Raw genomic sequence first — 15976 nt, 5'->3', positions numbered from 1 at the left:
CAAAAGGCCCGTTCAGAAATGCCCCGGAACCAGCCCGAGGCCCTACCTCAAAAATCTCGAAGCCGGCAATGTCCAGGATTCCCAAGAAGGACGCGCCTTGCCTCTTGGTCTTGTCAAGGGCTTTGTTCACCCGGGTAAGGATCCAGCGGAAGAGGCGTTCGTACGTTGCTTTGGCCAAGGCCTCAACCGCAAAATCAGCCTGGGGAGAAAGACCTCCCGTGAGGCAAGAGACCCCGGGCCAAACTCCTCCGGGGTCCAGACGTGCCGGCACCCCCAGCAAGGCATCGAGACCCAAGACTGATAAGCTGAGCTGGGAACGGGGCTCCTCACCTGCTCCTTGGTCTGCGCCTTCTGAACAACGTCTCGCCCAACCTTGATCCGGGGGGTGAGGATGGACCTTGTGAAATCCGTCACGTTGATGCCCATCAGGTGACAAACCTTTTGGGCAGCTGGAATCAAGAGATGTCAACATGGAGACCATGCTGATGACCGTATCAGTCCATGGCCACCCAGGTATGGGCTGACCTGGCACCCTGGCCTCCTCCGGGAAACTCAAAGTTCTTCCACCGCTGCTCAGCACATACCTGTGTTATCCGGCATGGACGCCTGGTCGGTGTTTCTCTCCTTCTTGAAGATGATATTGCCAAGCTGGAGAACTGATGAGACGACTTTCAGCATCGCTGCGCGTTATGAAGGAGAGGAATTCAGAGGACAAGTCTGGGTGTGTGAGCTCTCCCACGCGATCTCAGAGGCTTTCTGCCCCGTAACTATCCCGCCAGACGCTCTGCGGAGTTCAGAGATGGGGACCTAGTCCCGGTTTTCCAGTTCATAAAGGCCAAAGCGCCCGAGCCGGTGCCCTGAGCCTGCATGATCTGAATAAGGACTTCCAGCTCTCCCCGTCTGCCGTCCCTGAATATTTTCGCAGACTGCCATCTGGCCCTTGAGGCATCACCAATTGCATGGAGCCATCCAAGACTTCGCTGAGTGCAGGCAGAGGGGAAAGCAACATTCTCCGGTGCCTGAGCGGGTTCCAAGGAGGGTCCAGGGCACCAGAGCACCCCACACATGCAGTTTCCCCGTGCCGAGGCTCAGAAAGAGGAACGTTTGGGAAAACCCCTCAGCCAGCCTCGCTGCAGATAGGTGGAACCTGACGGAGGTTTGTTTATTTGCTATGTTTTCTTTGGGAGAACCAGTGTCTGAGACAAAAAGATACCGCAGCAAATCTAGCCTTATCCTAAACTTCCAAACGAAAAGCAATCCGTTGCGGCAAAATCCTCTTTGCTTCTCTTACCAGTTTGCTCTTCTTCAGTGAATCCCATAATACTCATGGCTTCCAGGGTGTCCTCGAACATTTCGTTGTCCTGCTGAGAAGGAATGGGCACGTAGCCGTTGGAGAGGAAGGTGTAGTTGTTGAACCCTTCCAGCAGAAGCTCCTCTGCAAGGGGGACAGAGCGAGACCTGGGTCAGCCGAAGCACCAGCTGGGACCCCCAGTTCTGCTCCCGGGCTCTGGGTCCAGACTCCTGGGGCCTCCTGGCCACACCGCTCGCCCCACACCACCCGGCCCCAGCCGTGAAAGATTTGCTGGGGCAGCCCCACTCATGACGTAAGTGAAAGGACAGCCTCCCCACCCCAAAATGCAGTTGCCTTCGCTGGGGAGCCAATGCCGAGAGCAGAGTTTTCCAGCTGGGCACGAGGCTTCCCGTTACAAGCAGCCACTGGCCATCGTGTGTGAGCAGAAATGCCCAACAGGTTGGGAAGGGCAAGTCTGCTCCCCCACGACGAACTGAACCCGCTCCTCAAGCCATCCCACCGCCTGGCAGACCCTCCCAGAAATCGGCAGAAGAGATGCCCTACTCTTCATTTGTTCGTTGGCTCCGGCAATCAAATAATAGAAGATGTGGAAGGTCCTCTCTTCTCGGGCTTGTCGAATAGCACGAGACTTTTCCAGCAAATCTGTCCGTGAAGGTTCAGCAAGCAAACAAACAGACCGGACGCGTTAAATAACCCCTGATCAGCCCACCTGCCATTAGGCAAAACAAGGCAGTTGCCTGAAGCAAACAAATGGGAGTTCCGAAAAAACAGAGGGCGAGCTGCCCTTGCCTTGGGGCCCCAGGATGGGGAAGGTGCAGGAGCCCGAAGGAAGCTGGCAGGAAAAAGGCCACATTCAGCTGTGGGGTGGAGAGAGAAGCTGGGCCTTAAACAAACCATGATCCCTAGTTCATACATAGCAATATGCTGCAACCGTTAAAAAGTGGGGCCTGTTAATAAGGTCCTAGCAAGGGAGGAGGAGGAGGAGGGAACAAGTCCGCTGATTTGTGCAAAATGCACCCCTGCTCATTGCATTGCACTGCTCCCCGATTCAGGCCTCCCTGCAATCCAGGCAAACAAGCCCCCCCCCACCCCATTTCCTACTATGCTTTCCAAACACAACCCTCTCTCTCACTGGGCTGCTCTTTTTTCGTGTTTCTCCCCATTGCCAGCTTTTTGGGATAAAAGAGACATTCCAATCCTCCCCTTCATGTTCTCTGCCCTCCCCCAGCTCTGCAGATTGGACTTTCTTGCAAACGTTTTTTCTCATTTGATTTTTCAGTGAGGACGTTCCTTGGAGGAGGAATCTGTTCCCAGGCCTGTTTCTCTCTCTGTAAATGAAGTGCCTTTGCGCAAATGCAACAGCAGCGGCTGTGGGCAGCCCCTCTTGCCCCAGAGTAGGAGGGATGGGAAACACTGGCACTGCATTCCTGCGGGAAGCAGCTGTACTCTGCCCATGAACCCCTTCAGAAGACCCAAAGGACACCAAGGCCAGTGGCCTTGAACTGGGATTCACTCTGGCGAAGGAGGAAACTCAGGAGCTGCTTTCATGCCGTCGCTTCAAGCTACTGGTGTGTCTGTGTGTGTGTGTGCTATTGTAAAGCAACAAAAGCAGAGGAGGACAAATGTCACTGATAAGGAAGTTGTTCTCCAACCCGAGGTGTGGTGGAAAACATTTGCAAAATGTGCCTAGTGTGGGCTTCACCTCAGAGCTGAGCTGGCCAAGGGCTGGTCTCTGTTGGGGGTGGCCCAAGGGTCCCCAAATGGGGAAGGCATGTGTGCAGGGGGGGCAGGGAGATGGAGGGCTGTGTTTTTTAACCCTGATTTTTTTAGGAATTACCCTTCCATTTTTATCTCTTTGCCATTCAGCCTGGGCTCCCTGTTTTCAGAGAGAGGGAGTCCTTGGGATCTGCAAAAAAAGGGTCTGTGGGCCACAGGCTGCTGCTGCTACACCCGAGAGAAGATGATCTGCCGAATCCAGAGTGGGAAGCTGTTTGACCGAGAGCATCCCATCAGCAGAGCTTCATCGCGGGGGCCTGGTGGGGAGAATCCGGCCCAGAGTCACAGCCGGTCTGGCCAAAGGATACAGGTTTCGATGTTTGCTCCCACGATGTACCCCGTGACATCAAAGTTGATGCGGATAAATTTGCCCTGTTGGCAAGAGGAGACGGCCCAGTTGGGTGCAGCGCAGGGGGCTTTGGAGGGGCCTGGGGGTCCATATGGGGAGGGGAGTCATACAGCCTCCCCCCCCTCACCCCATGCGGCTTAAGAACCAGATTAGAGTTGGGAGAACAGCCAGCAAGGGACACATCTGGCGACTGGAGAGCCTTTGATTGCTGCCCAGCCTCTCCCTTCTTGGAGCCACAATACAGGGAAGGTTTCATGTACTTATTTGGCTCTGCCAGCCCCCCCTCCCCCCAATTCCCCCTCCAAGAAGTTGGCAACTTACGAATCGGGAGGAGTTGTCGTTCTTCACGGTTTTGGCATTCCCAAAAGCCTCGAGGATGGGGTTGGCCTGGAGAAGTTGCTTTTCCAACTCGCCCTAAAATTGATCCAGATGTTTGACTGTAAATACGTGGACCAGCAGAGGGAGGCTTGAATCGGAAAGGATTGGGGTATTATTCAAGTTGCCCTGCCGAGAAACGATCTCCATCTGGATAAAATGCACAAAAAGGCACATTGTTCTTGAACCAGCATTTGCCCATCAGGGATGGGAGAAATGCCCAGATGCAGCGCAGGAAACGAGGCGCCCGCACCTTTTGTTCAACACAACCAGGATGCATTTTACCCACACAGAGATTTTCTGTGGCGCATTTTTGCCTCTTGTTCTACTCTTGGTAGGATTTTGTCTTTTTTTTTTTTTTTTTAGTCAAGATGGCTGATTGCTGCCTTCTGGGTAAAATAAAGAGGATCCTCTTCAACCCGTGGCAATCAGTCATAACCCGTATCTTTTTCCAGCACATTTATTAGGCCAAAGCAAACCAAAGTATTTATTTATTTTTTGCAATTGCCGCCGAAGCATTCATTTGGCAAGGAAACGACAATGGAAAGTAGGCAAGGGGGCAGAAGGAATGGCTACAAACAGTCTTCCTCATAATGCAGCCCAAAGCAGATTACATGGCATCTATCAATCAGGTTAAATGCAGGGCTCTCTAAATACTGGCTCTGACGATGCATGATTTATATTTAAAAATAAGATGACTTTTCCATGCAGAAAAAGGAACACCAGGCAGGTCCACACTGATAAAGCCATGCATGCAAGCCACGCTAAAGAATAGCAATTTTTTTCTTAAAATTTCATCAAGGTTGAAGCTGGGAGGGGGGATGGCTCCCTATCCCTGTCTCAAAGCAAAGACTGATGCGAGTAAGTTTAGATCAACAAGAAATCAGATTGTCAGTGAAAAGCCTTTTGATCAGCTGTAGAAGACACTATTGGCTTGTAAATATCTAAAGCTGGCTGGGGAATTCTGGGAGTTGAAGTCCACACCTCTTAAAGTTGTCAAGGTGGAGAAACACTGGTTTATAGCAAATAGGTAGGGAGGTAGTCAAACTATGGTCAGCATCGTTGCCCTTTGTTATGGGAAGGGTCTCTGCCCCATCACTGGAGAAAAGGCTCCATTTTATAACAAGCTTGCTTAAAGCAGGACTTTTCTGGGTAGGAAAATGTTGCTGGAGCTGGGGAGAGCTTTCTTGACAGATCCCTTTTTGACTGCTTTGATTCTGTCTGGACAGGCCGGAAATCGATGCCTGGATTGTCAGACCCCGCAGAGCCAACTCTAAGCAAAGCACGCCGGTGCTTAGCACAAGCCGGCAACGCAATTATCGTAGTTTTTAAATCAGGGCTTAGCACAATTGGTGAAGCTAGTCAATGGTAGTTTGTTTAACAAACCAGGACTCAGTGCAATGTCTTGTGCCAGATCAACACCCCCCACCCCTCCAATTTGCTCTTCCAACATTAGAAAGAGGCATAAGGAAGAATTTGGCAGGGACAGCAATTCTGCCTCCAGAGTCCTTCCGCCGAGCACCAGGGAGAGGGCCAGGACCTCCTTCCGCTTAGCTACGGACCCCATCCCAGCTTTAGGAGTCTCAGCTTCTCCGCCACAAGTAGCTGCCTCCGCATCAGTACAATTGCCAGAGGCTCAGACTTCTCCTCTCTGCAGGAAGACGGGCACGCTCAGCCAGTTGCAAAGCATGCAGAAGATCCGTAGTCAAGGAATCCCCACAAGGGCAGGATGGCAGGCAAGGGAGCAGGAAAGAGCTGCAGGTGGCAAGCCAATGAGACGTTGCCGATCATTCTACTAGCACACGGTGATCATCTGGGGAGTAAGACCGCCTGAAAAAGGCCAAGCTTCCATCAGCCCCCCCAAACCGCACACCCCCTCTTTGGGTCACGCCCACCGAGGCTGCCCTTTTGCCCTTCCAAGGCTGGTCCCAACCAGAAGCATTCCAGCGTGCGAATCAAAAGGATGCTATTCCACAGAACAACCCTGCGGTTGGAGGGCCACAATCCTGTTGGCCTGGGAGCAAGGGCAGCTGAACGCCCATCGCTTGCTCCCAAGAAACAGCATGCTGGGACCCAGGCCCTAGGACCAGACGGGTAGCCATCAGGTGCCCTGTTGCTCCGGGCAGGGCATACTCAGGGCCCCAAAGACCCTCTTCCAGGGGGATGGAGTGCAAGAATACCATGCATATCTACACGCTGTGCCTTGACACACACGCTGAATCCAGTTTACTCACGTAAGCAAAAGACGGCCCTTGCTGCAGTCAAACATGGCATAAAACAAGCGTCAGTCTTGCCCATGTCACTTCCTGAAACGCTTCTTTGTGTAAGCACCCATATTCACAAGATACACCTCTTGGTCTCCAGCTGCGCAAGGCATCTTCGCAAAGGACCGACCAGTGGGTTGGATCTGATCCAGCCTCCAGAAGGTTCTCTTTCGCATCCAGTCCCTGCTCCCTCCCAGAATACACCCACTCAGCCTGGCAAGGTGAGCATCAGCGCCTGTCCTTCGCTAAGCAGGCACTATCTGACAGGCGGACGGATCAGCTTTGCCCCACTGGCAGCCTCCAGAAGTGTTAGACTACAACTCCCATCACTCTTGGCGGCCCGCGGTTGGGCCAGTTTGATCAAAGTTGAGTCCAGATCATCCAGAGGCTGTCAGCTTGGGGAAGCCAGTGGTGTAATCAACATCTTAGGGAAAAAAAACTTTTAGTTCCCTAAGTTGTTGTCGTCTCACTGTTTCTGAAAGTTGGTCTGAGAGGGTGCTCCCTCATGCCCCCAGCACCACCCAGCCCCTTTGAGAGCTTCGCTCCCTTGGGTTTTTCAAAATGTGCCACTTGGGACAGGGAGAGGAGGGCCAGCGATGCGAGTCCTTTGGTGGGGACAGAGCAGAACCTTCCTCTGCTTTTCCTCTACGGCAGGCCTCCCACCCGGGCGGTCCTCAGCTCCCCAGAGAGCTGGGGGAGATGGGCAGGTTGGTGGGGCCACCCTGGCCTGGCAGCTGTTTGTCCTGCCAGCGGCGGGTGGCGGTTCCCAGCAAAGGAGCCCCCCAAGGAAGCTTCTGCGTGTGCCCCCCTCCCGGTGGGCTTCGGGCACAGACTTCCAAGGGAGCCTTTTCTTGCCAGGCCAGCAGCGGAGAGGCGACCCCTGGGAGTGACCTGCTCAGTCCTTGGCCACCGAAGGGGGAGAGAAGCGGTCAGCCGCATGGCTTTGGGACCAGCTGCCCCAGTCTGGGCAGAGGGAGAAAGAAGCCCCCCCCACCCACTCCTGCCACCTAGACTTCCGGGGGGGGGGTTGTTTGCTCACCGTGATGCTGGTGTCTTTTTTACCCTTATGGGAGGAGGCGACGACGGCCAAATACTGAATCACTTTCTTGGTGTTTTCTGTCTTGCCCGCACCTGATTCTCCCCTGGGGGAGGAAGAGAGAGAAGACTGTTACACCCCCACCGCCCTCCGTGTAACAGACGGGTCTCCTGAGGAGCCAGAAAGGCTGCGGAGGGAGGGAAGAGCGGGAGGGAGTAGCAGCAGTCCCACTCCGTCCAGCCTCTTCCGGCCACCTAGGGCAGTGTTCCTCAGCCTGGGCCGCTTGAAGGCCCCATCTTCAGGTAGCCAAGGTTGAGAAACGCTGCCCTAGGAAATTCCCCACACCCCTGGGTGGAACCGTTTGCTTTCACACTGAAGCCAAAATCTGACACCGCAGCATCCCGTGGCCTTGCACTCCTAATTGCACTCCCGCTGGGCTGCTTGCTCACTCAGATCTCCCCAAAGCCTCTCCTGGGAGTTTTCCCAGCCCTCCCCAGAGAGGCTTGTGGGCACTTTTAGTTCACTGGGGGGGTGGTCACAGCCTGGGAGCCCCTCCTGCACGGAGCAGGAAACCTCTCCCAAGGGGGAAGGACCACCCTGCCCAGAGCTTCTGCCCGGAACGTCCCTTCACCGACCCCATCATTGCCCTCCACACGGCAGAAGGGCTGAAGCAAGTGAGCAAACCCCTAGTTCGGCTCCCCCGCATACCACTGAATGCCTGGCACTCTGGGGTGTAGCAGGGCGATTTTCAGCCACGCACACCTGTCCGTATGTTCCTTTAGTGGCACCAGTCTAGGTGCATCCCAGAGCTGGACCTGCATCTGTCTTAAGATGCACGCTTTGCAATCATTTTTTGGTGGCAAATGATGACTTTGCGACCAAACCCAGGGTGACGCTGTTGGAAAACATCCGTTCTCCGGCTGAGGAGGATGGGGTGGCTTGGATCAAGGAAGTGACTGGCTTGGCTCAGAGGGCCCGAGGAGCTCCTGGCCAGAGGGATCCAGCCCCTTGCCTTCCACAAGGGAGGGAGGGAGGGAGGAACTGCCTGGAAAGGCTCAGACTGTGCAGCTGAGCAAGTCCCCCCAAACATGGAGGCCTCCTACCAGCACCCAGCAGCCACGCAATTCCTCTTCCTAATTTGGAGGCGCCTTTTCTCCCCCACCGATGAACGGGGGTGGACGAGAGGAAGGCAGACAGGACAGGCACCAGTGGACAGAGAGCCTTAAAAGGCCAGGCGGCTGCTTCCTGCAGGACTCCTTGTTCTTAAGGATGATCCCTCTGATCCCCAGGGGGTGCCCAGGCCAGCGAGGGCAGGCAGAGGACGAGATTCCTGCAACCTGGATGGGCTTTGCTTCGTCTGCAGCGGTGGACTTGCCACCGGAGTGTCGCAGATTGGCCTGTGTACATGCTGGGAGTACCTCTGCAACCTCTTTCCCTTGTCCCTCAGAGTAGCTGTCCTAGCGTGCCCCGAGCCCTGCAGGAAGCTTAAAGGAAGCCTCCACAGCCAGAGGCGCTCCATCTCTGTGCTGCCCAGTGCGCCCCCCCCGAGGTTCAGTGGGTGGGCTCTCGGACTGTGCCTGCCAGGCAACCCTCCATCCCTGCGGAGGAAGGGGCTGAGTCCCCCTTTCTGGTCAACACCAGAAGGCAAAGGCTCCCCCTGGGCTTTGGTAGAAGCTGAACTGGGTCCCGTGGGGGGTGCCGTTGGCTGCAGGGGGCCGATCCCCGGATACGGTTGCCTTGCTCAGAAGCCCAAAGACGACTGTGGTTTGTATTGATAAATGTTAAGTGTTCTGGGAATTGCTCCAGAACAAACACGCTGGTGGGAGGCCACTTATGGAGAAAGCAGTCCCATAAATCCCCTTTGCGTGCGCTCGCCTTTGATTTTTTTACAACCGCCTCGAGCCTTTGAACTTCTTTGTTTCTGGCCATCCCTCCTGCCACTGCATTTCCTTTCCCAGCAGGAAGGAACAAACTGCCACCTTTCCAGACATGCCTCCCCTGGATGTGCTGGACTACAACCCCCATCACACCCTGCCCCCACAGTCTCCTGGGAAGCCTCCTCCCTCGACCCCACCTGGGCAGGAGCCGCTGGTACTGGATCTGCCCAGATGTTTCTGCCTCGGGTCGCGTTCCTCCCGGAGCTTTCAAAGGCCGGCTGTTAGCCACAGCAGCTGTTCCTGAAAATGTTGCTCCACCGCAGGGAGGAGGGGTCAGCCACCATCATGCAGCCAAACGCAGCCGAAAGGAGAAGGGGAAGGCAGAGAGGGGCTGGGCAAGGGAGGACTGCCTGTGCCTTGGTGGCATTATTCGGGTGACCAAAGGGCTCCTAAGGCACCATGCCTGCAGCAGTGGGGACTGCTAGGATTTGATCCAAAGCAGTGCTCCCCCAGCCTAGGACTCTAGCTATGTTGGGCTGCCCCGTCCTCCACAGCCTCCGTGCCCCGTGCCGGCTGGGGCACCCTCCCCCTGGTCGTCAGGGTGTGCCTAGAAGGCCTAGGATGTGCCTAGAAGTCCTTAAAAGGCACTGAGACATGAAGGGGGCTCCAAGGGAGCTGCGAGCCAATCAAGGTGCGTGCCAACAGCCAGTCTTCTAGCTCTACTTACGTGCAAAGGATGGACTGATCTTCTCGATCTGTGGACAAGAAAAGAGCCATGAGTTCCCAGCCCCCGGAGCCCTTTCAGGGAGACGTCTAGACATCTCTGGAACTGGGAAAGCAAGCAGAGGTGGAGTCATCCTGGTCTCACCCAGAGCAGGCAACTTCTGCCACCCATTGCTTGCTCCTTTTTGAAACTGGAAGTGCTGGGGGATGAACTGGGACAGTCTGCATGCAAGGCAGAGGGCGGACCCTTCCCCTTTGCCACATACAGAGGAGACTCGGTGCCCTTCGCCCCCATGACCCATCACCGCTGGACTTTTTATCCCATTTTCCAGATTGGTAAACCAACCTCTTGCCTTTGTGTCTACAGGGAAAGAATTGAGGATATGAGGTTACAGATGCACACAATTCTATTTATGGATTAGATCCAGACAAAGAGTCTTAAGCTGCCTTCCATGGACCACTGACGTTGATTTTAGGCCTCCAAAAATCCAAAATCCACAGGGGAAAAGCCAGAGACCTTCTCCCAAGCCGAAGCAACAGTGATGGAGGCCAATGAAACCAGAGGCAGCTGGCTAAAGCCGAGGGAAACAGTGATGGCAGAGCAGCGCTGCCCATTCAGAGCAGGAAGGTGTAAGAGGCAGGTCTCTATCGTAGCCTCAGCCGCCTCCCGGGAGTGCTGATGCATCAGAGTGGAGACATCCATGAGAAGCCAGGCTGTCAATAAGCCAGAGGCTAAATCTGAGTAGGAAGCAGAGGTCTTCCAGCCAACCAGCACAGCTTGTGCAGGGGAGGGGGGCAGTTGGGCAATTGTGGAAAAATAGTTTTTCAGATGCACCCCTAGTATTTCTCAACCTTGGCAACTTGAAGGTGTGTGGACTTCAACTCCCAGAATTCCCCAGCCAGCATTCTGGGTGTTGAAGTCCACACATCTTCAAGTTGCCAAGGTTGAGAAACACTGCCTTAGAGGAATTCCCCTTTTTGCTGGACTAAGCTTCCTGATCCACCCCAACTGCAAGCCACAGAAACGGCAGAGTGCCCCATTTTTAATTTCCGACATTGCCAATCAAAGCAGGCCAGCATGGAATTCCAGGGCCCCTGCCAAGCCCCTCCAGCAGGCCATCTCTCTCCACCAATGTCAAAAAGGGCAGAGATGGCCTTGAAGAAGATATGGGGTGACCAGTTGGGGAAACATGAGCTTGGCTGACATGAAACACGCACATTAAAAGTGGGCAGGGCAGAAATTTTAAAAAGATGGGGAAGAAATCTGGATCTGCCATCCAGAGAATGGCTGCTGCTTGGGATAAGGCCACCAGATACCATATTGCCACATTGTTTTGGGAGTCCACAAGCAACTGGATCTGCCCCTGGAATTGGGTATTGAAAGGTAGACTGCTTCTCTCATGGAGGTTTCAGGAGGTTCTGGCACACCTACTCTGGACCTGCTCATGAGTGGCTAAACAATTTAATTTGAAGGTAAGTCTCTCAGCACCTCATATTGAAGGAATTGCATAATTGGCCATCTGATACTTCTATTTACTCAATCAATTAGTGCTGTGCCTGCCTTTCAGATTTCTCCAACTATCACTTTATTCATACAATACTTTAGTTCATTTTATGACATTGCATGCAACTCTGGTCACTGATGGTTAGGAATATATATTTTTGGAATATATATTTTATTTTATGGAGGCTCTATTTCACTTAGCTTCGGTCATGCAGGCTGGGAATGATTGGAGACGCAGTTCCCACCCCACTGGGGAGTCACCGGGGGGGGGGGTAGAGTTTCTCCTTTAGCATCCCTCTCCCTCCCACACCCCCTGCAAAAAGAGGCTGAACTCTGTGCCTCTGGAGCCGAGACCCACCACCAGCCCTTCCTCCCCAGGACGCAGCATCTTCCCTGGGCAGAACTAGGCACCCCCCGGATCAGCCTGGCTGGTGCTCCCACCCCAGAGAGTGGTAGCACTGTGGGAATTGTGGGCTTCCTGCAAAGAGCAGCTTGGCCATAAAAGATGAAAGATGTTGGGAGCAGAGAAGGACCCGGCAAGCTGGCAGCAGCTTCCTTGGCTTGGATGCCAGGCCAGCGGCCCCAAGGGCTCCTGCGTTCCCAGGGGGGTCCGGAGAGGGGCCAAGGAAGGGGGTGACGAGAAGGAGGAGCTGCAGCTGAGAAACGGCTCTGCGGCACAGCTGGGCAGAAGGGGCCAGAGGGCAGCTTTGGGGACAGAAGAGGGGCCAGGCAACTCCAGCTGTGATGGGCACTCGCCCACCTTCCTCTGCACGCCCCAGACAAGTGGACAAGGAGTGGATCCCGGATCCTCCCCTGCAGCTTAGTCATCAAAAAGCTTCTGCAATTGATCTCTTAGCCTGCCAGGCACTGACATAAACAACCAGCTCCGTTGCACGCAGACCACTGCCACCCACCCCCTACTTCTCCCTCTCTGTTATTTCCAAAGATAAACTTTTAATCAATGCAGTTGATTTATAGCGGCAGCTGGAAGCCCCAGTAGGTTAAGTGAAGTTGGATAACGAACAAATGCAGCAGGAATCAAACAGTATTATTTGCCAGTAAATCAGCAGGAAGTCACTTTCCAGGCATGTTTGGATAACACAAACATTAGCTTATAAACTATGTTAAATTATACATTGGCTATTCCATCCTTCTGGCAGCTGTGCAAGCAACATGGCAGGGTGATCGAACTATCCTATATGGTGGTGCTTTAGGTGGAGTGACAGGGTGATGGGTCTCTGCCTGAAGGAGCTCACAATGGAAACAACTCTGCATTCAAGAAACCACCATGTGGGACAGGAGCGCCTGGGCTCGGCTGGTTTCCACGTGGGCTTCCCTGACTGGGTGTTTGACCTGCCTCTCCTGTAGGCTGTCTGGGGCTCAGGAGTCGCAGTCCCCACATCTAGAGGGCACCTCTTGGGTAAGCGGGACCTGGTCAAAGTCTTGAGAAGAAGCCTGGGAAGGAGGTTAGAATCGAGTCCAGCGACAAGCCTGTTTCTATCAAACTTTCTTGATGTCACAATAAAACTACACAACGGACACACAAACACCACATCATATGGAAAACCAGGGATGCCCACATGCTTCTGGCTTCTACCCAGAGTATGCCTCCAAACCTACCCTGCAGCTGCATTTGTTCGGACCCCCGGACCGAGATGCTCAACGGATGGCATTGACCCCGGCCCGCAGGAGCCCGAGCTGCCCACCCAGCGGGGTCAAGAGACAAACCAGCAGAGCCAGTCAAATTCCTAGGGAAGACCTGTTCAAAGACAGGCCACAGAACAGCTCCAGCCACTCAGGGGCCACATTAACAAGGGACAGCCCAAAGTGGACAGTGGCCCTGCACCTTCTCAGGCCCTGAGGGCAGGCCTGTGCTTGCATACAGACAGCTGCCCACCCTGAAGCAGATGCTCACGACAACAGGACAGCGATGCCAACGTGGGAACCGGACCCTGCAGCCAGCCAGACACCTCCTTTGCCCCGCATCTGCACCAACAGCACCACCACAGGGCCCAACACACGTGCACACAAGATCCGAGGCACCTTCCCGTGCTCCTCCTCACGTGGGGGTTGCCAGCAGCGCCCCTCCGGACTCTCCAGGATGGGCAGGTCCACCTTTGGGCAAAGGTGTTTATGGAGGTAAGTCTGACCTCAGACTCAAAACAAGGACAGGGCAACGCAGAGCATTTGGGCCTCCCGGGACACTCCATCTCAGATCTCAAAGTAGCTGTTTTGGAACAAGGAACCCTTTCCAGGGCAACCGAGTGAGCGGCTGCCGAACTCAGGTGCATCAAAACGTTTCAGGCTATCGCAGGTCTCAACGAGCACGTTGGGCTTTTTTGCACATTATAATTGCCAAGCGATAAGGCACCGGTAACCTGTCCCTTGGAAGCTTTGTCGGCATAACCCCCTGTTCTGCCCCCACCCTCCATCTCTCTGTGTTTAAATACTAGGTTGTGCCACCCATCTGATGAACAGAGCTCACGAAAGCATGCCTTTTAATCAACATTATTAGCCAGGAAAGGCGCTGCCGACTCCTCCTGGTTTTTGGCTGCCAGAGACTCCCGTGGCTCTCCTCCTGCGACACCCAACAACAGAGAGCTGCATGTGCCAGAAAGGGCACCAGGAGAGGAAACCGCAGGCCTCAAAGCAGGCAGGAGCCAGCTATCTCTTCCGCCCAGGGAGAAGGGAACCGGCCGGCTGCAGCTCCCCCGTTAAAAGAGTCACTGACTGGAGGAGAAGAAAGGACAACCCGGCCATGGGACGGCTGTGACCCCTCTGCATGCTGAGCAGCCTCTGTGGCAGAACATCGCGGAGCAGCCTCCACCAAGAAGCCGCGCACGAGGCCAGCTCATGTCCAGCCGGCCCAGCTGGCCCTTTTGCAAAATGGGTGTGTGTGTGTGTGATTTAGGGGTCCAATGCCAGGCACCCAGCTGCCTAAGCACCAGATTTTGGCACGACCACACCACTTAGACCAGCCATGGTCTCTCTGATTTGGGCAGAGGCTTCAGGAGAAGAATTCAGAGTCCAGGTGGCTAAGGGCGGTTTGGCAGACTCCAACCAGGAGTCAGAGCCTCCGCAGCCAGGAGGTGGCCTCCTGCCTGCCTGCCTGCCTTCCTCTCTTTCTCCATGCCCCTATTTGCCAAACTATGTGTTGGGTTTCTCTCTGGCCATGCGCCCCGGCACAGGCGGACGGAGAGTTTTTCCTTTTTGAGTCACAGGGTGGCTGAGGGTGGCAGACGCTGACGCCAAAGGCTTCCGAGGAATGTTCTAGCCTGTCCCTGTGCCCCCGAGAACCACCCGCCAGATGGAGCCCCACGGGCAGCTGTAGTCAAGCCGTTTGGTTAAGCAAGGGTCCATCTGTCCACTCTCACAGGCACGTGAAGCGTGCAGGGGTGGATTCCCAGGAAGGGCCAGGCTTTGCTGCGAGAAGCCTCTGCCAGCCCTGCCTCTGGCTAGCCCCTCTTCTTACAGACAAGCCACGGCCCCACCACCACCTGGGATTTTAGGGCAACATTGTTCGAGATGGGGGTCACATCCTCCACATCCTTGCCTCCAGTGGCCACCGAATAGGCAGAGCAGAGAGGTCAGCAGGGGCCTGGACTAAAACGCTTAGCCTTGGGGGCTTTTCGGATGGAAGGGTCTAATTAAAAAAAGAGAAGGGATGAATGGTAAACCTGATGGGGGCTCCCTACCCCGATTCCCAGGATTTTTAAATGGAACTGCACAGTGGCGCATCAGCTCCTTGTCAGCCCACTGCCCTGGCACAACCTTGAGGGCTGGGGCACATTCCCCTCTTTCCTTGAGCTTCAGCCCTTCCCTGCAGAAGAGCCCCACTGGTCTGGGATGGGCAGCCACTAGTGACGGCTGGGCTGCCCAGCCTTTCCGTGCACTGCCACGGGATGGCAGAAGCCGCTGGTCATTGCCCATCCGGCAGGGTGGTGCATCCTTACCCTGCAACATGCTCCGGTACGCGGTGTCAGCAATGGCATAGATGTGGGGCGGCATCTCGTGGCGTTTCTTCCCCTTGTACATGTCAACGATCTTCTCTGAGTAGATGGGCAGCTGCTTGTAAGGGTTGACCACCACACAGAAGAGACCAGAGTACGTCTGCAAGGAAAGCCCACTGACCGGTCAGCCTTTGGCTGCTTCCACCTGGAACCACCACCTGAGCAGCTGCCCCTTTCCCATTGGGGGCTGAACGTCTGGGGGAGGCCAGTTCTTTGCAGGGAGCCGTGGCAGTTTGGGGGCCGGGAAGCCGATGTGTCTCTGCCTCGCTTCAAGGGGTGCCCTGCCCTTCAGAGGGGAGTGCTCCTTCCCAGGGCCTGGCATCCGGGGATGGACTGCTTCTGAACAGGCAGGCTCCACAGGGCCATCCCAGCTAGCAGCCACAACGGCCCCAGCGAGAATTTCCTGCTCACCATTAACTAAGCCGGTCGCCTGCCTCAGGCCTTGGGGCACCTTCTCGGCAGGACCCTCACCTTGGAGCCACCACACGGGAAGGAAGGGCATGTCTCCCACATGATACAGGTTTAAAGTCGCTTATAACGGGAACATCAGGAAAAAGAAGGGCGGCTGAAATAGGTGTGATTCTGAATCAGCCCGGATGGCCTGTAAACGCACGGCACTTTGCACACAACCCCCCCTCCCCATTTTCAAGGGTGGTCTCAGTTCTTCTCCTCCCCGATGCCTCTGGTCAAGGTTTGGGGCCGAGGCCACTGATGCACGCATCCATAAGGGTGGTTTCTCCTGTCTGTTCA

At 55.0% G+C, this 15976-nt stretch overlaps 1 protein-coding gene across 1 annotated transcript in view; it reads right to left on the bottom strand.

The window, feature by feature from the left end:
* The window catches only part of MYH11 (myosin heavy chain 11), a 38584-nt gene that overhangs the window by 16546 nt on the left and 6062 nt on the right, over positions 1 to 15976 (bottom strand). Inside the window, exons 3-13 of the mRNA XM_063315003.1 lie at positions 15170 to 15326; positions 9717 to 9744; positions 7116 to 7218; positions 6047 to 6067; positions 3759 to 3851; positions 3397 to 3460; positions 1856 to 1954; positions 1292 to 1435; positions 585 to 680; positions 331 to 449; positions 47 to 199 (exon numbers count right to left, since the gene is read on the bottom strand). Of these exons, the coding sequence (XP_063171073.1) occupies positions 47 to 199; positions 331 to 449; positions 585 to 680; positions 1292 to 1435; positions 1856 to 1954; positions 3397 to 3460; positions 3759 to 3851; positions 6047 to 6067; positions 7116 to 7218; positions 9717 to 9744; positions 15170 to 15326 (1077 nt within the window). The remainder of the gene's footprint in view (positions 1 to 46; positions 200 to 330; positions 450 to 584; positions 681 to 1291; positions 1436 to 1855; positions 1955 to 3396; positions 3461 to 3758; positions 3852 to 6046; positions 6068 to 7115; positions 7219 to 9716; positions 9745 to 15169; positions 15327 to 15976) is intronic.

The sequence above is a fragment of the Candoia aspera genome, chromosome 14, assembly GCF_035149785.1.
Source record: "Candoia aspera isolate rCanAsp1 chromosome 14, rCanAsp1.hap2, whole genome shotgun sequence".
Classification (NCBI taxonomy): Eukaryota; Metazoa; Chordata; class Lepidosauria; order Squamata; family Boidae; genus Candoia; species Candoia aspera.
This window is presented reverse-complemented; position numbering and strand designations above follow the sequence as displayed.